At 38.6% G+C, this 17,327-nt stretch overlaps 1 protein-coding gene across 2 annotated transcripts in view; it reads right to left on the minus strand.

Annotated features, from left to right (window-relative positions):
- The window catches only part of LOC125769847 (band 7 protein AGAP004871), a 59,869-nt gene that overhangs the window by 36,007 nt on the left and 6,535 nt on the right, over positions 1 to 17,327 (minus strand). The window contains exon 1 of one of the 2 annotated variants that reach the window (XM_049438776.1): positions 12,428 to 16,458. The exons of the other annotated variant lie outside the window; for it this stretch is intronic. Within the exon in view, the coding sequence (XP_049294733.1) occupies positions 12,428 to 12,557 (130 nt within the window). The 5' untranslated portion in view covers positions 12,558 to 16,458. Of the gene's footprint in view, positions 1 to 12,427; positions 16,459 to 17,327 lie in introns of those variants that run through there. 2 annotated transcript variants of the gene reach the window in all.

The raw sequence follows: 17,327 nt of genomic DNA on the forward strand, positions 1-17,327 counted from the left end.
GGTAGTCAGAATTCCTTCTGTATTTCTAGAAATGTATACTTATATTCATCAGCACGGTCCCGCCTCTAAAGAACAAAAACTTCTTTTCAAAAACTCAAATCCGAAAGACCTATGGTGTGCGAAGAGATAAAAACACCACAAGAGAATTAAATATTTACGCGCACACACACAGAATAAGATGCGTACTCCCAAAAACTGGGGAAAAAAGGAGGAATTGTTTCCATCCCCAAAAAGTTGTTTTGTCTTTTGCCCATTGCTTTCCATTTCTTTTCATGCAGGGCTTTCGTGAGTATCAAGATCGCGCACAACCTTGAAAGCACACTTGGCGCCGCATTCAAGCAAGATAAGATATTGTTACTGTGGTACATTTATTCTTCCACTGCCAACCAGGATAAAACGACAGCAAACTGTGTCCCAAGATGACCTTGGGGACATGTTGAAATGAGATTGTAAGGCTTAAGATAAAATGGAAGAATGATCATCCGCCAAATTTTCCGAGCAAATACGTACCCAACAGACGGCCGTGCCGTTGCGTTCCCAGCGGTCGTATGAATGGTTGAATGGAATCAGTTCCTTTGTGAAACACAATTAACGAACTGAAGTAAAAGACTACTTAGAACGCCATTAGTCGTTACATCAGCGATTTATACTGAAGGAAAGGTTTTTGGCCGGTGCTCGTTTAGCGTAAATCGCGTTCCAGTCGGTGCGACACATCTTACCATTTGCGCAAGGATACAGACGTATGGTGGGTGTTTGTCGCGAAAGATTGCTTACTCCAGCAACGTACGAATTAAGTCTCAAGACCATAAATCAACGATGAATGCACAAACGGTTCCCATGAGGGAGGGACAAAACCCCCTTTCGGAAAAGATACCAAACCGGGTGGTAGGTGTAGTTCGAACACAATTGAGAGCACTGTTTGTTGTCAGTGTAATAAAACACCACCATTGACACACGTATTGACAAATTGAATACGCTAGAGCGGATAGATTTATTAGTTCCTTACTGTCACCGCCGTATGTGTTCAGAATATACAATCAGCGCCAAAAAAAAAAATCGTTCATCTTTACGTTAGAAAAGAAGCAGCGACGAAACAAAAAACAAACAATCTTGAGGTTATAAATGTCTTCCTCAATATTGTTCTATTTATTTCTTGATGTTCGGAAATAATTTATTTATGATACAGATAACATTTATATGGAATTGAAGTAGTGGTTTATGGTACATAATTAAGATGATGGAAATTCTGGATAAAACCAGGAGAGAAAAAACATGAACCTGCTATGCGTGATTCATTTGCTTACTTTAAAGGAGTATTGACATCCCAAAGTAAAAAATTGTATACTTAAAAAACGCTTCAAAGTGTCAAGTTTATCATTAACTTTACACGTAGTTCTTGAAATACTCCATTTTAAAGTTCCAGACCGAAAACTTTAAACTTCAAGAACAATTATCTAGAAAACAGATATTAAAAGTTATCGGACATTATAAATCAAACACGATTGATTCGATTTGAATACGATTGACATTTTTTCAGTTGAAAAAAAATATTTCCGTCATCGTACATTTTCGATTTTTCATACATTGAATTTTCGTTATAAAATTTTTCATACATTTATATTGGTTTTTGCACATCTAGTTTTTATGATCGCCACAGTGTACTATCCTCTTAAACTGTTTTCATAGGTTAGACACATCATACTATGCAGATGCCATTGCTTATTACATTGCTAAAAATATTTCGAAATAAACAAAGTCCTATTTAGGTAGTCTTACTCATTAAACAAAACACCTCTCAAATAGTCATTCTGGAGACAAAATTTTTAAACACCACAAAACAAACCATTCTTGCCTCACTGCAGTAAACTATAATGATACACTCCACCTCCAGCTTTAGCTGAATTGCTCATTTCCATAATCTAAAACGATTCCCTATTCTGTATTCATTATTCTCTCTTCTTGCAGCATCTACATACACCATCATCGGTCTGATGTATGGTAGAGGATTTTATCACATATTAATGAATCCAAAATTAACTAACTGCTTTGTTGCAATAAAGCATCCCGATAGGGCATAGCTGTCTGGCATAGTTTTTGGGCGAACGATTCAAATAGCAATCATCTTCAAGGCAACAGCACAACTGGGAGCTGCTCATGAATTTCGAGTCCTAAACTAATGTGCCAATCTGTTCTTCCATTCGCTTCTGGTAGCTCGATGCGAGCAAAGTCCTTCTCCACCAGCATCCAGTATTGTTTTACAATGCAGCCACAAAAAAAACGTCCCAACGGCAGCTCCAGTGACAGCAAGGTAGTTGAGCATGCAAGTAGATAGTGGTGCAAGTATAATCGAAACGACAAAGCAGATTCGTGAACAATTATTCAACGTGAGATACTGGAGTGAATGGTGGTAGCCGGGTGGCCACTGGTTTTACTCGCTCGTTTTAACGCAATAGCCCAAAAAAGTGGTCCAGTGAACGAAACCGAAACCAGCGTGCCCAGAGTCAGGGCATAGCTCAATAGAACGGTTCGAGTGCATTTGCAGAAGCGCTTGAATAATGCATTCGTAATGTGATAATGAATTTTAATTATGGACCAAGATTGCTTCATTAGATTGGGGATGTATCGAGTAAGCCGAATTTCACATCTACATACGTACGATTGTAAATGGAAATGCACAATGAATGCATTTGTTAGGAGTCGTGTTTACGTCCGCTTGTTGGAGTTTGGAGTTGTTGAATGTGGTTTCAACGTCTAATTTATACTACGACATTATTTTGATTAATTGACACTTTAGTTTAGACACAGTAATGCTTTAATTATTGATATTGTCTCTAAATAAATCTTATGAAAAGAGTCATTCATATGAATCTTTAGCGAAGAGTCATTCAAATTATAAGTTGACTTCCAAAACATTTATGAATCCACATATGTACATCCTCAAAGAATGTACGGTGTCAGACTTTATAGGATTGCAACGGGTGCCAAATCCCAACAGGACCATACTCTTTAATATCTTCGACTAGAGTTAAATAAATTAAAACATAGTCTTAATACCATAAGAAAACATAACCAAAGTACTTCAAGAATTCGATTGTGTGAAGACCGATGGAGTTGAATTTTAAATTTCTAACAACTCTAACTTTGTGTGTCAATACTGGCTTTCTTTGACTTAATTTACTTGCTCTGAATTAAATCTGAATCAAATTCACTCAACACTACACAAATATAGTTCTCAATCAGTCGTATGAAGGGAAAAAATCGAGCTTAAGTTGTGATTGATACAAAATAGTTGAAAACAATACTTCTGCTGAACAAAAATTTTTAAACGTATAATATACGTTAATATAATTGTATGTTCAGCAAATTATCTAGTTGATACAAAATAGTTGAAAACAATACTTCTGCTGAACACAAATTTTTAAACGTAAAATATAGGTAAACTTGAGGTGAATGTAGTTACAGCGTCATAGTTGCTACTCGCATCATAATTGCTATTCAATTATTTATACACAATAATTCGATGTAGCTACGCTACGTACAAAGAGCTCATATCGACTTATTCTCCTAAGCTAGTTGTACGAAAGAAAGAATGACGTATAATTGCTATAACTACCGTACCCTGTACACAGTAAACATGGCCTTTCAGGGTTTGCAACATTTCGCCAACTCACCATGCTGTCGACGTCTAATCGGAAAGTATGAAAGCTTTCATCCTTATTTTTCCGAGGCGTACCATTACCAACCAGCCAATGACAAAACGTTTCCACACGTGTTTGATTTCATTTGCCGATGCATATTTCAACTGCGTCATGCCGACTGTTACGGTTATGTTCTCTGGCCTGCCGCATACAGTGCCATGATGTTCGGCCATTGCAGGCCATAGTGAGGAGTAATGGAGGAGCGAAACGAAAATCAACAGTCACCTGCGACAAAATTAGGTCAGCTCCGAGCGTTTTGTTTGCTCTTCAATTTTATCCATTTACTCACCCTTATATAAAAATACCTTTTCTACTAATTCACAATAGTTATTAAAACGCATCAATATATCAATACAAAAAATACACACTCAAAAGTGTGCCGGAAAAAAAGCCAAACGAAACAAACAAGGTTTGCAATGCTAATGCAAATCATTTATCCAACCGAATGAACAATCTCAAGTGTCCTTCTAGTACCTGTACTTGTGCAATGCAATCAAGTTCTACGTGAGGCACCGTTTTTGCGTTACCGATTGTGCCCTTAAGCAAAATTGTATTCCCTCCAATCAACCGTATCGGTCTTTACAGGTCACTACACTTTTGAATGCTACATAATGCAACGGGATAATTGACTTTGGTGCTCGATCGAACGCTATTATGTAGTTAAGCCTCGGAAAGGTTCGGATGTAATCTGCGATGTTTACGCTAGAATTACTATTTAAGATGATTCAATCAATGTGTCGGGCCAGTGAGGCAAAATGCTAAAAGCGGAAGTAGGTTAGTTTCTACCTGGCACATAAAACTAGTACCTAAACCTTGTATGTGATGGTTAGAGAAGCTATATGTTACTTTTAGTTTTATATCAGTTTTATAAGTTTCATTTAATTTTAAGAATGTTCCTCAGTTTCTTTAAGAAAAACTCTCATATTTTATTCTCATCATTCTTACGGTTTTTATTCTTCTTCCTATTTTGTACAGCATTTGTTAAAAAGTTTGAAGAAAAAACATGATTTTATATCTTAACTTCTTCAACCCACTTTTATATCAACAGCCTTGCTGATTTGACATTTACTAAACTGTGCACGCGATTCAATATTCGATTTTGTTAATTCAGTAAAGCTGTTTGGCATTTAATGTCAACTGTCAACTGTTATTTTATTCATTTGAGTAATTTAGTAAAGTGGACTCACTCCATTCTATTAAATCAATTCTTCATCTATTTCATTCTTGTAGGATAAATATAAAAGGATAATACAGGGATAAGATAGAAATAAGGATAGTACAACAAAGTCGATCATAATTTTCCACTTCAACTTTGAGCGAAGCGAGAAACGGTCGGATTCAAATTTATTCTCTAAGAAACTAAATATCAATCATAATATATTCACTATTACAAGCTATATTTCTCCTTGTATTTGGAACATCTTCTACTCCACGATTAAAAAGCTCATCGAAATTGTTTTCTAACCAGTACGTACAATTTGCGTTATTTCTGTAAGAAGCTTTCCGCTGAGATAGAACGTTTTGTTTTCACTTTTGCTACCAAAACCTTGATTCCCGCAAAGCCACCGCTAAAAACCAACGAATCCATAAACCGATTTCAGTTCCACTACGGCACGATTGTTCCCAATAGAATATAGAACCTTTCGGTTAGCCACTCGTTCCTTACGTTCTTACTAGCTATTCGCCACCTTTTTTCTTCACCTTCCATTACATGCCAACATTACTTTCCTTTTCCGTCACCAACACTGGCAAAGATTTTGCTCTAAGATAGCACGAAACCAACGCGATCCCGGTCCCGTTACGGTCGCGTAAACGAAAACAACAACAACGACGAAAAAAAAAAACATTCCCACGAAGGATATCGTTTTTCCTTTCAGAAGGATTCGGAGACACAGACGCCGGTGAGCGTTTTTCCTTGATGGGAAAAACTTTTCCCATCCATCCCCGTTGCCCTGGTTTGCGGCCATATCCACCAGCTCGTGAGAGAGAAACCACTAATCCAGCCATCCGGAGTACCTTTTCTTCTCCCATCCCCCAACATCCATGCTCTTTCCCCACACCCCATGACCGGAAGCGCTGGCCGGAATGTAAAAAGCAACGGAAAAGATTCAAAACTTATTTACAGTAAATTGCAACTTGTCGGAAGCGCTGTGACACTCTGATTAAAAGTAAATTCTACTCTTTGTTCTAGGGCACCAGGCATAACCTCCGGCAATTGTATTTTTGTTTTCTCTATCTCAATCTCACTGTTTCGCACTCTCTCTCACTCACTCTCGCATCCACCATTTGTAACTGCTTGCGATGGAATTCATCGGGGGGAAGGATAATTTTCCCTCGGATCGTGTTATTGACAATGGGCAAAAAGTTGTCCCCGCGAAACTGGTAAAACTTTTTCGTTCCATCAAGATAAATGAATCGGACTGATCGGTGACATCCCCGCTGGCACACGATATTTAACGACAAACAACAAGTAGACAATAACAGCTGATGGTGCGCTTGGTATTAATCAGCGTGACTTTAGCAATGACTTTATTTGCCCAGTTTTTGCTTCAGGGCCAAGTTGCTTCAATTCGAGTCGGGACTACAGCACACGAGAAGAATCGTGAAGAAATGAATCCGGGGCGGCGTAAACACGCAAACGTAAATGAAAACCATTTCCGATGGAAAATTGTTCGTGATGTGGAATGATTTTTCGCTGTAACTGTTTATTTCCCTAAGCTTAGGCATTTATAATTTAAATCAATCATTATGGCACACGGAACCGATTCGTGAAAATGATCATGTGAAACGCAAGGGAAGAGAATCATCGAGAAAAAGCTGCAACCCCCTTATCAATCTTCCCCCAATTCAAGAGTGTAATATTTGCATACAATTTCGTAAGGAGATTACTGGAGAAAATACTACTCCCATAAAAATACAGATAATGTGGGAGTTTCTTTTTTTTTGTTACATTTTCCCATTTGAAAAACCATTTCGTGTCCCAGCGGTATTGGAATGTTTTAGTACGGGTTTTTTTCTTCTCCTTTTTTATCATTTAAATCGAGAAGCAACGACATGCTTTTTGGGATTTAAATTACATCCATTCGATGGAGAGAGAAAAAATTATTTCACTTCCAAACGTTAAGTGGAACATTTAAAGCACAGCATCTTAAGCTACACTGTCGATACCTTTCATTTATTTATTCAACCTTCACGTTCGTAAACATGGGGCGTTGCTTAGGCTTGGTTGAAATGTAAGAATTTTTTCAGCTTGAAAACCAAAAGTAAAAAAAGAAAATCACCCAAAAATCAATCCCAAAAATTCCGTTTATTTTTCCAAAACACGTACCAAGAAGTTATGGAAGATGGAAAACTTTTCCTTCCAACTTTTGTGCAACTGGGGTTTTTGGTGGCTGTAAGCAAAACGGTTCAACCAACCAACCGGTACTTAGTTCTGTTTTGACTTTATTTTCAACCCTAGCGCCCTAGCATCGAAAGTTCGCAAATCGGAGGGTAAATGCAAATTACATCCCTACCGCACCAAGGATCCTTGGTCAGTAAAGCAACTTAACCAAAAAACAACAAAAAAAAGGTCCGGAACCGTCCATTTATCCAGTGTTGCTCTAAACTGGCCTCGCTTGTTAAATGGGTTGCTCCGGGTTTCGTTACTGTTCTTTTTCCTTCTCTTCGATGCCTTTACAGAATGATGCTTCGGGGTGTAACTGTTTAACACAGCGTAACCAATGATATGATGCTAAGGTTCTTTGCGTGCTGGAGAGAAGGCATGCGTAATCCGTAACACGTGAACGAAAAGAACTGTTATTACTACGGTTACTCGTAAATGTAATTGAAGCTTCACTAACAAATTCGAATTGTATCAGATAAGATGCTTTAGGTATGCAAGAAAGATCGAAATAGAGACAGAGATTGAAGTAATATTGTGTTCAAAACTGGAAAAAATACTTAATTGAAGACAAAAAAAATATTTCATATGTTGGTTCACTAGCATGATCCACATTTTATACTTTTAGACGTACTTACTTACTATGAAAATGATTCAAAATTTTTCATTCCAAATCTATCCTATAACTCTATCCCTTCTATTTTGTTCTTATCAGCCGGAACAAGGGCAAACTTCTATCAGCAATTAAATTTTCCACTCAATAAAACATCATTTGTGTCATAAATCTCCCCGTTAATTGCGACTATCTAAATAGCATTTTATTTTATGAGCTAAGATTAGTAATAATATTTCTGCCAGAAAACTGTTTAGTAATAAAACAATAGTTTTAATAGACATTGACAAAGAAATCAATTTATGCTATAAAATTCAGAAGCGGTTCTTTGGTGAGCTGTCGTGGCTCTAATGTATCGAACAGAATTTTTTTTCATTATTTAATTTAATCCAAATTAACCGTCGCAAACTATACTTTAGTATTCTTCTTTATAAATTATATATGATAACAAACAAATAAAAATTATTTTGCGATATTAGGAAAAAGTTCTACCTTTTAACGTTAGATGTTTATGCGAACTTTCCAACATTCTAAACCGCTCATTGTACTTTGTAAAATATATTTTTCTTTAACGTAAAAATACTCCTTAATTAGAAGACATATAACAGAAAAAGTTGAAAATAACATCATAAAGCTCATATTCGTATACGAACGCAGCTAAGCAAACAAACCTTAGTTCGTTCCCTCTTTTCCATTACAGTTTATTCACTGCATCCCGTTAATGCATCACGCGAGTGAATGAAACACCGCACCAAATGGTCATTATCTCCCTAGATAGGCGGAAAGCTTTACTACAGGAAAGCCAGACGAAACGTGAACTCCCGCATGCCAATCTACCACACAAAGCAACATCATCAAGCACCGCCACGAATTGCCACGTTTTACGAGCGCTAATGTTTACTGCGAACAATTTGCACCGGTCGGAAAATTCAATTTCAGTCTACTTTTAATATGGTTTTTGTGTGGCAAGCTCAAACAATGCCGTCGTATTGTGATGGAGCATGGAAATCAACAGTGAAAAACCAATCAACGATCAGACAGAATGAGTACTGCTTACAGTATGGAAGTTGATGGAACGTCTCAGTTATTTCATTGTTGAGAGAATAAACTTTTTCCCCCCAGTAGAATATGAAGCTGTAAATTACTTATTTATTAGTTTGATAAACCAAACTATATACGGTCAAAATTGACTACACATTTACAAACACATTAATTTCCAACTCCGCAGTTGTCTGTCCAGCAGTTGTTTATTTAACACTACATTACTCCATCGGCACTGAGCACAAGTAAATTGATATTCAAATTCATCATCATGTCCAGCGGAAAATGCACCTCACGTTTACGCAATTGGATTATTTGTTCATTCCAGCGTTCAACTATTTGCTAGCCCGTCGGTTGAGTGTGTGTTATTTCGAAACCGAGAGAGAGCATCATTAATCAATGGCTGTGCCAGTGAAACGTGTGTATCCTAAACCACGCGAATCTCTTATCATCAAGCCGTACACATTGCGATGCAAGACAGTGCCCGGCGATGGTTGTGCACGTACAACGATGCCCCCCGCCTTTCGTTCGTTCGTGATGGTTTCGCCCCAGCGAACGAAAACACGTGAAACACCATGCGCCTCCATTAGGCACGAATTACCAGGCTTCTCCATCGTTGGGTAAATTTGATTACTCTACCCAGGCAAAGAAAATTTCTTGGGCACGGCCAACCAAAAAAAAGAAGAAGAAGCAAATCCCAGAAGGATAAACACAGGGCACTCGCTTCGGTGTCTCACTTTTACCATCACGCCTACCAATTAATGTTTTCCGAGGCTTGCGAAAATTAGTTTATCTTGAAAATCAAGAAAATAACAATAATTTGCTGGACCTGAGCCTGAGGTAGGCTCATTCATAATCCACCTTCCCCTCACTCATTGCGTTGCTCCCCCCTCTCCATTCTTCTCCACCGCAGCTATCAATTCCACACAAGTTAACCCACTAAATGTTGGTATGCTTCGGTGTGTTTTCCCGCGTGCCTAATGCCAAGGCGTTTTCTATAAATAATCCAAATTTTTGCTACCTTATCCAATCGCAACCAGCACAAATGGGCTCGTTTTCATAATTAAAAGCCTCTCCACTACCACGAGCAAAATGTTTGCCCAAAAACCCCTTACAACCCTTTTTGCTGGATAGCAGATGGTATTTTACCCAGGTCAACCATTTGCGACAAAAGCGAATGCGAACGGGGTAAGCCAAAAACCTGCGGCATTTGCTCCTGCTTCCTGCGAGATAATTAATCAACTTTAGTAGTAATTACGTAAATCCTTCTGAGGGTAGAAACGTTCCGTTCCGCATAACCTTCACGGCTGTACCCGAAAATGCTCATCGAGATCGGTTACCGAAGGCTGGAAGAGATGTTTCGAATGAATTAGATTATGAAATATGAATTTTACGACGTGGTAACACTTCAAAATTATCTTTACTCATCGATACTGATTTAATAATGCGCTCTGCTGTTTAATTAGAACCATAAAAAGTAGCTGTAACAAATAATTCTAATAAATTCATTTGCATCTGTATCTTTATAATATTACAGTTCTTGACAAAACTATAAGACCACTTCTGTCTTTTTTCTTTTCTGAAAATTTAAAGAGGAATTGAAGAATCAAATATAAGAGATGTTCAACGAATGTAAGCACAGTAAAATACATAAATTTATTTTTAATATTTAAAATTGCCCGAATAATCTTGAAAAACGTGTAAATTTGTGAGACACATGAAACAGTAGAGCATGAAAATACGATTCCGATTGTTACTAGCACCACGTGGGATATTGACATATGATTACTTCTCAAGGGTACAATCAAATCGTAATTAACATCTCACCCAGCGTCACAGGCCATGACCAATAATGGGTTCTTTTCCTTCATTGTAAATCCGATGGGATACTATTATTTATTACATTGAGGGTCGATTAAAGGACTGATTTCTACTAGTTGTTAGAGACCAAGGCAAAGGTAAATAATTTATATGACCCATATTTACATTACCGATGAAATAGTTCTGTTTCGATATAGTTTTTTTTTATTTTTGATCGATATTTATTTACGTATTAGTGTTTAAAATTGTAATATTAAAGCACTATATTCCTGTTTCGCAAATTAATGAAATTAATTTTAGTAACATGATCAAAAGAAAAGAAACCCAAAAAATACAAATATTACAAAAACAAAACGATCAACACAATATTTTTTTATAATTAAATCAAAAACATATCACGAGATAAAAACAAAGATAGCTAAGTAGATCAGTATCAGTGTGAAACCAACCGCGAAATTCCTGCGAGTGTTGGGATTTATTTTATGCACATTCATTTCATTCCTGCTTCAGATCTCTGTGTGCATGATACTGTGGCATAAAAGTAATACGATAAACTTTAAGTTATATTTATCATGGGGATTATACATTCTTTTCGCCATATATCTTCTGGACCGTGGCCAGTACCAGCGTAGGAAAGGCCCCGCGAGCGACGACATCCAGCAGCTGTCGCAGTGCACCGAGAGTTCGCAAACCAGCAACCAGACTGCAGGGCTCTAGTGTTACAATTTTGTTTACGACCCCTCTTACGAACAAAACGTGCGAGCCTATACGATGTCACGGGGGGATTCCCTCCCGTACGGCCATGTGCATGATTGTGGGTGGCTGCGATTTGACTACGAAAACCAAAACCACACGGTAAATGGGGTTAGCAGCGTACCGTGGTTTGGATGAAATATTTACACGATTCTTCACGCATGTGCTTTAAAAAAAGAACGGAAAGAAGAACAAATACCAATGCGTTGACATATTTTGTAGCAAGTTATTTTTGTTTATAGTTGAAACTAATGGCATTCGCTAAATTGTAAGCCTCATTAAGGAGCAAAATTAGTGTAATGTTTACTAGGGCTTTTCTGTTTGTATTTTGCTTTACTAACGACATGATCAGTTTTATAGTAAATAACATATAATTCAGAATTAATTTACTTAAAGAAACTAGTAAAATTGCTAGTTAATTAATGAACTATATTATTTATTTTTTATTAAATCAATTCTCACTTATCGTAAATTTATTGATTCCTATTGACTTCCCATAAAAATAGAACACAATAACTGATAAAGCTTCATATTGCGTCTGTTATCATCATCTCCTAGAAGCTTCACCGTTGTATGTAAATGCTACCGACAGCAGATGCGACACTAGACGTATAGAAGCGAATCTATATACTGGAACAAACCACCATCATCAGCATATTATTCCACTCAATGAATACCTTATTGGAAACGTACGACACCAACGCCCAATCGCGACAACAGCTGTGGGTATATGGGTACCTCAGGTCACAGCCACAACGGCCCAATCTCTTAAAACGCTGTCAGCATTTCCGTATTACAAAATCCCCTCGACTAGCTCAAAATCTCTGCAGAGCATATCCGTGAGCACGTGCAGCTCTAGGAAGCACCGTAAAGGATTTTGTCCAAATTACCCCCCTCCAAACGATTTTCGTATACCGCAGCAATTACCATGACAAGGAAAGGAACGCTTCTTGGCTGAAGCGTTGACAGAAGGAGACCGTTTATTTTTTATTTCCTGCACAAAAAAAAAGAAATCCCTGATGTTTGACGCATAGGTGATGAATTTCGGTCGTATAGAGAATTAGGAGAATTACATACAGAAAGTTTTTCTAAAGCCAACCGATGCCTTTGCATACCAACCTGATGAGTACATGGATGAACCGGACGCGGTAGTGTCCGGGCGCCGCATCGAACCGGCACGGGAATTGTTGTTATTGCCAAAGTGCAACATTTTGATCGGATGCGCTGCTGGATTAATAGTCGGTGCCATTCAGTCGATCGCTCTTTGCACGCGGTCCGAAACCAGCATGCAACACCAGAAAACCACAAGTCAGTTGTACGCGTTGCACCAAAAATCTGCTACCACTAAGTGGTAAGTGGTACGGCGAGCAGGAGGAGGGAAAGAATCAACCACCACCGACGTATGCGTTGGAATAACTTCGAAATAACCGCAAAACTGTCAACGCACCTTCGAATGGTGTCAAATGGGTGGAACTCCCGCGTGACAAATTATACGCCAGCACTCAACTCCACTTATATCTCGCCGCTAGGCTGATAACCACCGTGAACACGATGGTTTCTCGGTATATTCACACACTTTTTTTACAGAACTAATGAGCTGTAGAAACCGATAAAACGACACATACATGCAGACACGCTCACACCTGTAGAGGAAGCGAGTGAAATCAAAGGGCGTTTTGGATTGGATTATATCCCACCTCAGCAATAGACACTTTCACGAATTCACTTGCGTTGGTTGTAGGACCACAAAAAAACTCTTCAAGCAATACACCACACTAACGAACACTATTTGAAGAAGTAAAGACGAAATTATTTTACGCGCGTACTTGAACTCAAGCCGATTTTTGCTAATTGCATCAAACACCATGCGCCTCCATCGGGTTACAATTTCCACAAAGCTTCCTTTTTTTTAGAACACTATTTACTTCAATTTATAACGACGTCACTATTACCTAAACCAATAAATATCGCACAAAATCATTAGTTTATATTTTCACAAACCGCTCCCACAAAGAAAATGCACCACAGTTTAGAAGTTTGTAACGAACCCACGGTAGACGAAAAGTGTCGAACATTCAATATTCATGTGCGGAAAAGTCCACCTGCCTTACTCGCAAAAACGACGAACCAACGTCGACTGACGGCAGTCACCCACGGACGCTCTTCCTGAAGGTGCTCGTATCAAACCTGTTTTTTTTTTTCTGTCATGCCCGTGCCATCCATTAACGGGTATGGTAGCAGTAGAACAATCGTCTACTTCTGTTGATAACTTTGTGTGCGCATTTGTCTGTGTCGGTGTGCGTTCTGTCCGACGACTTTTGCTACAGGTTCGGGCTTCACATCTACCGGTTGCTGTAGAGTTCATTCGGAAACTCACCCTGTACGGTTCGTGTGATATCCTTGGTACTCATCGCCACGGAGTAATTCGGCTATCCTGTGAGTGGTCTTTGATTAAGCGAAACGAAACGACCAGTGGCACTCATGCGCGCGCCACACCAATGCGTGTTATCGGGCGTTATCGCGTAGGTATCTTCCACCGAGCATCATCATCATCATCACTCACTGGAGAGGCAACGCGCGATTGACCGAGCATTCGAGTGAATGGCGCGCGAGTGATTTTATGGGTATGCTTTTCTTATTTGTTTTTAACACGCCGTACCAGCGAAGCCAGACCCGCGGGGAAAGATGGGTGGCATGGTTTTGGGATGAACGGCAGTGGAAATTCCATTCCACACGCGAGCGATTTCTTTATCGCAATTTTCCGACAAACACTCGTACAATGTCGCTTTGCTCGCATAACAGCAGAACGACACGCTACAAGTGCGCACACGAGGAACAGGTCTGCTCAGGCAATACACAACCAGTGGAGTACAGTGTTTTGCTTTTAGTGGACAAAATGATAATGGGAGAAGAGAAAAAAAACTCGTAGTACTACTATTTCGAAGACATTTTTTTTAAATGTGTAAAATTGTTTAAATAATCGTTACATATAATAAAGAAGCGCTTAGTTGTGTAAAAAGTAAAAAATATAAAATACAAATAAAATAAGCACCAACTCAAGTAAAAAAATATAACCAAAAATGAAAACATTCTAAAAGAGGAAAAAAATATAACAACAAAATGAAGATGATAATAAAATGGAAAATAACGTGTGTATAAATCAGACCATCATTTTATTCCCTTATGAAAAAAGGAAATTGTAACAAAACACGAGGAATGGAACAACAGCATCAGGGCACGCATGCGTTCCTTACGCGAACCATAAGATCCATCGGTCGTGATTATACGCGGCGCACTTCGTGCAAGAGTCTCTTAAACATCCAGTTCCCGCACACGAATCTTCAACCAAAACAGCTCGGATGATTTGATGTTTAAGGTATTTTTTTTTCATTCTTCGTCTGAACTTCACGTGTCCCTCTGCTGCCGCCCGCAGACGTCGACTTTGGTTCATTTTGTGAAACAAAAACGTTTTGGGGTGCAGCAGGGCAACTGATACAAGTAGCTTAACTACGAAAGAGGCCTGCCAGCGCAAATATCAACAAGACTTGCAGCATGTCTAAAAGTCCTTGACTGCTGACGCCTACACTTGCCAGTAAGAACATGAACTCAGAACGAACACAGATTTACCATCTACTCGGGCTAATAGCTTGTTGGCTAGCCCTTTTTCTTTCCCGACCGACTAAACGTGTACGAGTTTAGCGAGAAAAAGGGGTTCAACAAACAGAAAAGAAACGAGAAGGAGAAAAAAAGGTAGCAAAGATAAATATGTACACTTCTTTTGACTCCATTTTGTTTTGGTTTTTTTTTCTAATTGAAGCTTTCCCGTGCTTTCATGTGCGAGGTGTTTGCCGTATCGTTTACCCTATCCCCCGGTATATTCACTACCAATCTCATCATGCGAGCCCTCGGGCTATCATTTACACCCTAAAATGAATTGCACGAACCTCGTACACCCGGGAGGGATGGATTCTGATTTGAATTGAGCAACTATAATACACTGTCCGGACTTCTGGCTTTATTACACACGCCACCCATTCAGTGGCGTTTCTTCATCTTTGAAATGATGGTCCGGACGCCCTCACCCTTGGGGCCATCCCACTAATCATCCGCATGATTTCTGATGTCCGTTGAGTCGATAAAAAAACGCACACACACACACCAATGCAATGAGTGGTCGTCTGCGGTCACATCTCTCAGCTTCACAGCTTTTATTCATGCACTGGCCCATTCTCGCGCGCGCACACACAAACACAATCTTGACATAACGACCAAAGGACACGTATAAAATGGACTGTATAAGTTGGTGTCATAAAACAGTTTTCCCGTTTCATTTCTCATTTCAGAAATTGCGGACTTTGACCATGCGGTCGTTGTAGCGGGCGTACAGAAAAATAATGGCCGTGAGTTTACTTTCCGTCTGCCCTTTTTCCTCTTCTCACGCTGGACTGATGGTATGATAAAATCCTTTACATGTTCTCCTGCGGGAACCGGACCGGGAACCTGTTTGCGTATTGAAAACTTTCATTCATCTCATGGGCATACAGACCAAACAAGCTTTTGTTTAGCCTTCTGCTTGGTAGTAGAACACTTTTTTTAATCCTCATTTGGGTGTTTTCTTTACCATCGCTGTTGTATTATTTTTTATATTTCTTTTTTTTAGAATATATTATTCTACCTATTGCTGCCATGTTACAAAATCTGTTCTACATGTTTGTGTGTCATACATCTACTCACTATCTCTCTCTTTCTCCTCCTAACACGAAAAACCTTTAAACTGTTCTCATATGTACACACAAAAATATCTACAAAACCGAGACACCAGCTACGAACAAAAAAAAAACACGCGAGAATAAAATGGTGACCTGTGCAAAGTATTTCCGTACGTGTTTGACCCAATCTGATTGATCCCAGCGGGGTTTTTGTGTGGAAATGCTTTGCTTTTGATACACGTTTCGGTAGTCATGTTTCGCAGCAGGGAAAATCACAGAAACCACACATCCGGAGGTGGGGTTTTTTTTGCATGAATTGAAGTTATGTTTCAGCCAGTATGTGACTGTTAATTTTAACCTAACAGCAATGTGACAAAATTTCGGTAAAAATGTAGTTTACTTTTTCTTATTTCAAATAAGTTTCTGGTGCTTAAAAAATTTTATGATTTCGTTTATGGTTCGTTTTAGAGAACCTGGATAAGAATTTATGTTTTTAAATTTATGGTTTTAAATCATACAATAAGAGTGAGTAAAATTCTAACCGAAATCGAAGAAAAAGGTATTTTATGATCAAAACAATGACTAAAGCAGCTGAGCGCAGTTTGAGTATCAACAGTAAAGTCGGAGAATATATTCGCAAAAATCATGAAAAATTTTTTTAAACATTTTTAAACAATATATTCTGTTATTACCACTGTTTCATCCTTATAATGTGTTTCATTATGAAATAATAATAAAAATCATACACACGTCACAAAGCCACGCTTCATTTCTAAATGAATGAAGCTTTGGGAAAGTCATAACTATTTGATGGGGTTTCTTTTATGAATCTATAATTCAGGTCATTTTCTAATGACATTAACCCGTAACGTTGGCATCAAAATTTTGATTACAAACGACGTACACGATAGTACCGCCTAATGAAGGAACACGTTTCAAAGCAACTGCTTGTTACGGACGTACAGCTGATTGTTCTGACACCAGCAACTCACACGTTAATTATGAATTATATCGTGCGAGAATCTACAACTACACTGGGCCAACCGTTACCATCCTCACATGATTAGCACTGCGTTTGATCCATTTGACACGAACCGAGTGTTTCAAAAAGAAGAGAAAAAAACGGCAAGCTCTGGACAAATCCGGAAAACATCTAACGAAAGCAAATTCCTCACACGAACTAGCTTTTACCGCCCTCCATCGCGGCGTTGTGTTATTAGGATGGAAAAAGTTTTTATACACGCTGCTGACACGTGGTCGATGTATCGCGCAAAACGGTTTGACACCGACAGTCGATTGCTATTCAACGA

This window comes from Anopheles funestus, chromosome 3RL, assembly GCF_943734845.2.
Source record: "Anopheles funestus chromosome 3RL, idAnoFuneDA-416_04, whole genome shotgun sequence".
Taxonomy (NCBI): Eukaryota; Metazoa; Arthropoda; class Insecta; order Diptera; family Culicidae; genus Anopheles; species Anopheles funestus.